General features: G+C 35.8%; 1 protein-coding gene across 1 annotated transcript; it reads right to left on the bottom strand.

Annotated features, from left to right (window-relative positions):
• Positions 1-1,084: 1,084 nt before the first annotated feature.
• Positions 1,085-2,775, bottom strand: LOC122298509 (heat stress transcription factor B-4). Its single transcript, XM_043108279.1, has 2 exons — positions 2,386-2,775; positions 1,085-2,237 (listed from the first exon to the last, which is right to left on the bottom strand). Exons 1-2 carry the CDS (start codon positions 2,632-2,634, stop codon positions 1,410-1,412), a joined length of 1,077 nt encoding a protein of 358 aa, XP_042964213.1. The 5' UTR covers positions 2,635-2,775; the 3' UTR covers positions 1,085-1,409.
• Between the last annotated feature and the right edge of the window lie 5,626 nt (positions 2,776-8,401).

The raw sequence follows: 8,401 nt of genomic DNA, 5'->3' as shown, positions 1-8,401 counted from the left end.
AAAATTTTTAAATTGACATATTTTGATGTGATGCGGCGTTAAATTTGTAAGATTATTTTCATTATAAAAGAGAAGTACTACATACGAGTTATGTAAAAATAAACTCACGTATAAACTGACATGATTTTATATATATAATCCGTTATATTTATTGTATTATAGAAATAACTTTACAATTAAATCATATTAAATCAAATCATATTAGTTTGTTAGTTTATTTTTATTTAATATTTAAATTATTTCTTATTATAAAATAGAATTTAAAATGATCTGAAGTTATGATTTACTTTTATAAAATTTCTATAGTTGTACCCTTCTAGATATACTCAAGGTTAGCATCCAAAGAGATCCAGCTTGAAGACGTTGATCGGGTACTTACTAAAGTAGGAAAAGGCAAAGGCTTTGGTCCGAAGAAGAAGAAGAAGAAGAAGAAGTAGTATAGAAGCCTTGATGGAAACATTTCAAACCACATTTTTAGTCAGTTGTCTTCACATTTCGCTTTCATCGAACGACACTCTTTAGTTTTTTCAATCTCTCTCTCTCTCTCTCTCTCTCTCTGATCACTCTCTCTCGTGACTGACAGTTCATAAAAACGAGAAATAGAGATTATAACCTTCATTATACGACATGATAGCCTGCTTTTTTGTAAATCATGTTATACCTTCTTTTTTTGACAATAATGGCGATGGTAAAAACAATAATGACTCTGCTAATATACAATTTTGAGGAACGAATTGTCATCTGCTGTCAGTTTGCTTTTTGGGTTTATTATATTTTTTGTGCATGCCTTTAAACTTTAGGTGGAGTGGTTTTGTCTGTGTCAAGCTACCATTAATGGATTAATCAGAGAAAGCCCTAGAGAAAATTGTCAATGAATAACCAGCCTGCAACTTCGTTGTTTTTGCTTTTTCTCTAATTTTAATAAAACTGATCAAGAGCAAAACCCATCAATACTCTCTCTCTCTCTCCTGCATTAATGAACTGAACACTTGGAGATCAAAATCAGAAAAAGAAGTAGAAGGAGAAGCAGAAGAGATACGAGAATCGAGAGTAATAAATGACACCAGTGAAAACGATCGAAGAATGCTCAAAATAAAACATGGCATTGGTGATTTTCAAACTTTGCTATATAATCAGCTTCACTCTAACCAAAACCCACCTGCATTCATGGTTGAGGCCGGGGGAACAAAGATAATACCGACACTAAAGTTATATATACACAGACTCACTCACAAAAACCCACACGCACGCACACACATATCATCGAATATTAATATCATCAGACTTTCGGAGTGCTAAAAAAGATGAAAAAGAAAAAGAGAAACAAGAAAAATAGGAAAAACAAATAAAGGGTGGAAAAAGAAAGTGAAAAAGCTAGGATCCTAGATTCTTAAATCGATTCGAGGAAACTAACATGTTGAAGGAGGCATGAGATTGAAGCCTAAGTCATTCTTTTCCAAGACCAAACGAGCCTTGCTAGTTTCCATGTTCGTTGGATTAGCACAGTACTCAGGGTGCAATCTTTTCTTCGATTGAAGAGGCACTCCAAACAACTTTGTCTTGCAGCCATTGTTATTGCATTCTTCAAGAATTGTCATGGAGTTCTTTGTAGAGCTTGGCGAGTTCAAAGAATGGGTGTGAGGGGCTTGCTTAGGGTTAGTAGGATAGTACCCGAGAATCTGGTTTAAAGGTTTTTGCAGTATAGGACTATTAGAAGTAAGAGGAGTTGCAGTCGCGGGTGGGTTGCAGAGAAGTAGAGATGAAGGGTAAGAATTGCTTGGTGCCACAGGCTTTACATGGTTTTGTACGAAATAAATGATATCATTGTAAAGCTTCCTCATGTGTGCGAGCTCAGAGATCAGCATGGAGTTGCTTCGCCTGAGTCTTTCATTATCCTCCGACAGCGCCGTCACCGAGCTGTTGTAGTTACCTCCAACAACAGAGATTCCGCCGCCTCCTCCGCCCGGGGAAGAAAGTGGGGGAGAGTCACACCAATTGGCTTGCTCGTCCGAGTCAGAGGGGGAGATGCTCAGTCGGCCTTGAAAGGGGAAGAAACTCGGACCGCCATTGACGCCAAGTGGAGAATGCGGGTGGTGATGATGATGGTGCTGGCCGTTTATGCCTACTTGAGGTTGAGCAGTTTTCCTCCTATGGATCTCACACAGCAAATGCTTCTCCCCCTTCTTGAAAAACTCGTTGGCAAACTCCCATCTGTCCGGCACGATCTTTCGAAAACCCTAGTTTTTCCGAACACACAAGCAAAACAAAGAGACAACCCATTTCAGTAAAAACGCAAAACACATATCAAAGACTGATTTCTAACACATGATACTGTCTGAGAGAGTTAAGCTTGATACATATATTTATATAAACATATATACGCACATAGGTGTTGAGCTGTCGGACAAAACTGCTGAAGTTGTTGTGCTTGAAGTAGTTGGGGAGGAGGTCTCGAGCGAACTCAGGCGGCCGCCAAACAACGAAAGTGGTATCGTCTTCTCCCCAAGAAACTATGTGGTCTGTGGCGGGATCGTCTACTAGTTGGTAGGTTTTTGTGAGGAATGGAGCTGGAACTGATTTGTGGGAGTCTAAAGAGAGTAAAATGCCTTCACAATTATCTAGCATAAGAGCCATCGAAAGAAAGCTCAAGCAGAAGCTCTTTTCCTCACAAGCACAGAGAGATGGAGAGAGAGGGGGAGAGAGGGAGAGTAATATAGTGGGTTTGAGTGGACGAGTAAGACTGCTTGTCGCTGGATAAAAATGTTGGGCGGAAGAGGGGGGTGGTACTGTGTAATGCTGTTGTTTTTTCCTGTTTTTTTCTTTTAAAAAAGTATTATTATTTAACCTTTTTTTTTCCCCCCTGTTTTTCTATATTTTTTATTTATTTATTTTTATATATTTCCATCCTCGGTTATGTAGTGGGGAAGAATATGTGTCTGTCTGTCTAGGACTGTGAAATAAGGGCCTTTCAAGACAAACCCGTGACTCTCTCTCTCTCTCTCTCTCTCTCTCTCGCGCTGATCTCTCGGGTCCTGACATGGATCCCGCGCACACCCACTTAAAATCACGCACAGGAGGATGGTGCAGTGCAGGCCTTTGCAAATTGACATTGCACACCCTCTCCTATATATCCATCCCTTCAAGTTCTCTCCCCCAGCTTTTTCTTCCATTTTCTTCTTCATTAATTTCTGATACTAAATGTACTGTCAAATAATTCATTAATACTACTGTTCTGCATTCGTCGTAGTCTTTTCTTGTTCGGGTTCCAAATTCTGCATCTTACGCACAGCTTCTTTTAGAAGAACTGTGTTTGTCAAGAACATATCATTAATTGCACCTTAAAAAATTCCTTGCAAGTTTTAGTGAGAGAGATAAAAAAAGGTAAGATTTTTCTGATAAGCATGCTGCAGAATAATGCAGATGTAGGTAAAACAAAACCTTTGAAGAAAAGGGTATTCCCGTCAAGCAAAAATACTGTCTTTTTGAATAAATTATAAAGTTTTTAAGAATAAAAGAAAGAAAGAAGAGTGAGAGAGGAAGGTTGTTGGGTTTCATCGATCACTTCACGTCAAACGAGTGTCCTCTTTTCTAATTTGTAGTTTTCCCTTTGTTGTTTAATGTCACCAACCAAAAACACAGTCTCCAATTTCGAATCCCCATCATTTTCTACTACTCCAACCTCTCTCTCTCTCTCTCTCTCAGATATAAGGTAAAGGATACATCGAACTACGTGATTGGATTTAAAGCCTGTGTTCTTGGTGACGACATTTCTTCTTCCCTTCTAATGCTTCTCTCTCTCAGTCTCTATCTCTCTCTCTAACCACTTTTCTTCTTCTCCTTCTCCTTCTTCTTGTTTCTTCTCCCTCCTTCCCTCCTTCCTTCTTTCTATCATAATATTCCAAACTTCGATATCACCCACAACCTTTAGCCTGCCTACTTTGGCTCTTCCACGGCTCGGCTTCTTGGTGCTGACGTGTCCAGGTGATTGAATTATTGGACCCAAAAGTTTCTATGAATGACGGTAAAAAATTTGACAGCTTTTTCCTTTCTTTTGTAATGGCCCAAGGAATATTTGTTTTATATAGTTATAAACATACATTCCCATCGACCCGTAGCAGCTCTCTCTCTCTCTCTCTCTTCCTCTCCCTAGGAGGAATGGGATCTTCATGCCTTCTAATCAGTAGAATGACATGTGTGCAGGACAATAGGAACATAATAAGGTCAAGTTCTACTGTTTCTGATGCAGTAATAAGGCCACAGGTGTCAAAATTTGAACAAGATTGCATGAAAACCATTGCAATAAGTGGTTAATGAGGGATCCAATAAAAAGTAGTAATGTTGGATGGATGGATGGATGGATGGATTCATTGAGTAGTGATGAGTAAGTGACAGTAGGGGAGGAGATCATCAGTAGGGACACTAAAGCAGGCCAAAGTGAAAAGAATAAGAAAATGATGACTAATTATTTCACATAGATACTCAACTGATTAATTTGATCGTGCCTATGATTCTCATTATTGGAAAAACAAAGTTAAACTGCCCCGGTTCCCCACCATAAAATTTCGCACTTTTTACATGTTCTCCCCACACTAATTTCCCATGTCCAAAAATTAAATTGGAGTAAAACTTGGTATAATTAATTAGTAGTATGTTCAATTGTTTCATAACCCAATTTAAATACGATGAATGTTAAAACTTATATCACATTTCTCGGTGTGACTGATTTGTTGAAATTGAGACATATGAAGCCTAGCTAGATGATAAGAAATCCAAAACGCTCATTTAAATTGAATTTGAATTATACTTTAGACCTCGACTCTTATATCACGCGTCGCTGTTGCAATTATGATAAGTGACATTTTTCAAAAAATGATAATAGTATCATGTCGACATAGTAGAGTAAGATGTAACGTATCACTTTAAACAATAGTCAACAAGGCAAGACTTTAATTTTCCTCAACATTATAGACTTAAAAGGAAATAGTAACCAATATTTTTTGAGGGGGACTATGTATATCATGTATTGGACAAACTCTTAATGAGTGATGAAAAATAAATGCCTGCTAGAAGTAACCAAACTATCATTCCTACATGACTCATCCACTTCTACAGAAGTAAAAGAGTGCCAAAACAATAGGGAGATCATGAACATCAGAAAGAGAAAACTAAGGGATATGAGACATTTAAAGTGATTGCATGCGTCAATCATTTAAATGTCGACAACAAGTCAAGATCGATGCATCTTTCCAAGTGATCTAGTCGCCAAACCATCACGAATGTAGTCACCTACATGCTTGTAAACATCATGAGGTTCTTAATTTCCTTGATCTGGTACACTTCATTTGATCAATAAAACAAATGGTTAAGAAATTTAAAAAGTTTTTCAATCCACGTACAACAAATATGACAAAAGACAAGTTATATATACAAGAAGAGGCAAGAATTAAGCATTTGCATGTGCATACTTGATTTTTTTTTCCTCCCCCTTTAGCGGCCAAAACAAAATAAAAAACAGAGAGAAAATGAAAAAAAAGGAAAATAAATTAGAAAGAATCAATGCATGCACATAGTTATAAGCACTGTCGATTGGCTATAGCTTCAAGTCCCGATATTCAATTACACTGGAAAATGGCCTGATCTCCCCGGCATGAGATGAAGACCTTCTAAAACGTTTGCTCTGTCTCTCTCTCTCTTGTTCACACACCGGCCTTACCCATCTGCACTCTCTGAGTAATTGCAGCGGCTGTCATGGAAACAGTCGTCCTTTTAATTTTTATGGTTCTGCAAGTATACCATTCTCGTGATTCTTGTTTTGTTTTTTTCTAGCTTAGACATGTACGTTATTTAATTCCACCACCCTCTTCCCTTATTCATGTTTTGTGCATATTTGATCTGGGAATATTTCCCACGTATATACCTCCTCCTGTCCAAACATCATTTCAGATGTTTTCTTTTTTATATGTACACACACAAAACCCCACTTATTATATATATATATATATATATAGTTTATCATCATGTAATTCAAAATTTGATCATTGATGAGATTATATATCTGCAATGATGGCTAGAACATGAAGAACAATCTAAAAGTCTGATTATCTATGATCCGAAGCTGAAACATTATACATCAAAGGTAGATCCCCTAATTATGATCATAAGAGGGCCAGTAGATTATCTCGATAATGATCACCAAAGAGAAAGAAGTGTGTGAAAAGAAATGAGTTCTACTACATACAGTCATTTTTATGTATTTTACTGATGCGATTAGCCAAATTATTTATTTTATATTAAAAAAATGACACAACCAATTATATTAGTGAAGTGCGTAAAAAAGTACGTAAAAATGACTTCACATAAAATTTTTACTTTAGAATTAAATTAGCATAAAATTCAATCATGTGCTACAATTGAAAACATCTCAAATAATATCCCATTTTTGTGAAACATTTTTGCCTGAATAATGCAAGACATATGGGTGAGAGAGTGAGGAATTAAAAGGGGGGTCCACAAAATATGGAGATCTAGAAACAAAGGCTGATTTCCCTCTCTCACTCACAAACATGTCAGCTACTCACACAGATCCTACCGAGCCCACCACCACCATCACTGGCTAGCAAAAAAAAAAAAATCACCCTCAAAACAACACCCAAAAAAAATAAAGAACCCTTCCAGTTTTCCCTTTCTACAGGTCTTGCATGAGAGAGCCAAGAAGATTCTATTCTAATTTCTAAAATGCTGTGAAAGTGAACCCCAACCCCACCTCCCCCCTCACATGACCACCGCCGATACCTTTCATAAAAAATATATATAATATATACATCTTATCTACATAAATAATAAACTATATATATAGATAAATACTTTAATTACAAATTAAGAGATTATACAAAAGTAAATCTATAAAAGTGACGTGATTTTATATAGTATATTAGAATATTATAATAAAATTACTTTTATCGTAAAATAGATCTAACAGATCAAATAAAATCATACTAGTTTATAATTTTATGTCTGTATCACTTCTCTAAACTATATATAACCCAACATTTACTATTATATATATGTATATAAACAAATAATAATAATAATAATAATATAAACTGAATGAATGAGAATTTCAAGGAGAGACAACTTAAAACATAGAGCGAATACGGATAAAACCCCATTTCTTAAAAAAGTATTGGGTCATGCGGACTACTGATATGAATGACAGAGATATTATATAATTACGTACACACTTTCTTTTCTTTCTTTTGTTTTAAATGTCTCTTTACTCTTTCTAAAGGGAAAGAATCAAAACCTGTATTCTATACGACAAGCTACAAGGTTCTTTCTTCTGTCTCTTCTTGCACTCTTTTTTGTCTGTTTCACTGACCCCTTTCTGCAGGGCGAGAAACACAACCATTACATGCTCTATATTTTATTGTCCATAATTTAAACTGGAAAAAAAAAAAAAAAAAGGCAATGCTAGCTATATTATGGGTACTTTTGATCCTAATATTGGAGATAGATAGATAGATAGATAGATAGGGGGAGAGAGTGGGGACTAGTCAAAGAGGGTTCAAACTCATTATCTTGAGGAGCAATACTCCAAGTTTGAGAGAGAGAGTAGTCGAGGAAATGGGGTCACGAGGAGATATGGATCCCACGAGGAAATGGCATCTGGGTAGTAATGGAAGAGACAAGATACCCGTTTGTCTTTCTAGTGTGTGCACAGTGCATTAATAATATTGTACCCATGCAGCTCCAGGTTTTGTCCTGATCTCATGTGTATATATAATCAGATTTAAAATCTGTTTCATGATTTTCTAGATCGAGTTTTGCTTATTACGAGATGGTGTCATGTTAATATATCATTTGATGTGTTAGATCATTGTAATAGTTACAAAAAAAAAATCATTAAAACACATTTTTATGTTGACTGATGCATGTGTTAGATTTTTGTTTCGACTACGTGTGTAGTGTGTCAATAAACAAGCTTACAAATAACAATATCACATTTCGGTCCGAACACAATATCAAGCAAGGAGCTACATTATATATGTAAATACATGCTCAAATGTGACGAGTAATGCTAAGTATTAGTTAACCTTGTGCAAGACTGATGCCGAACAAAATAGAGTTTAATTTTGATGGCTAGTTCCAATAAATGATCAATACAGAGAAGACAAGATATTCACCTAAAACACAAAGAAATAGTTCTGAATAATATTGATTAATAGTAAAATTTGAAATTAAACTATGAAACTCGCAAGTCGGACTTAAATAGCTGTAAAATTAGAAACTATAAAGATTTTTTTTTTGAAAAAAGGAAAAATCTAAATTATTGTATGAAAAATAAATAAATAAGATTCTTAAAAAAAAATTTGATCAAAATCGAAATCAGAATCACTTCCAA

Source organism: Carya illinoinensis, chromosome 16 (assembly GCF_018687715.1).
Source record: "Carya illinoinensis cultivar Pawnee chromosome 16, C.illinoinensisPawnee_v1, whole genome shotgun sequence".
NCBI lineage: Eukaryota > Viridiplantae > Streptophyta > Magnoliopsida > Fagales > Juglandaceae > Carya > Carya illinoinensis.
This window is presented reverse-complemented; position numbering and strand designations above follow the sequence as displayed.

Coding starts and splice junctions, on each gene's coding strand:
- LOC122298509 (XM_043108279.1), bottom strand. CDS start 2,634: ATGGCTCTTATGCTAGATAATTGTGAAGGCATTTTACTCTCTTTAGAC. Junction 2,238..2,385: donor TCCGACAGCTCAACACCTAT/GTGCGTATATAT, acceptor CGGAAAAACTAG/GGTTTTCGAAAGATCGTGCC.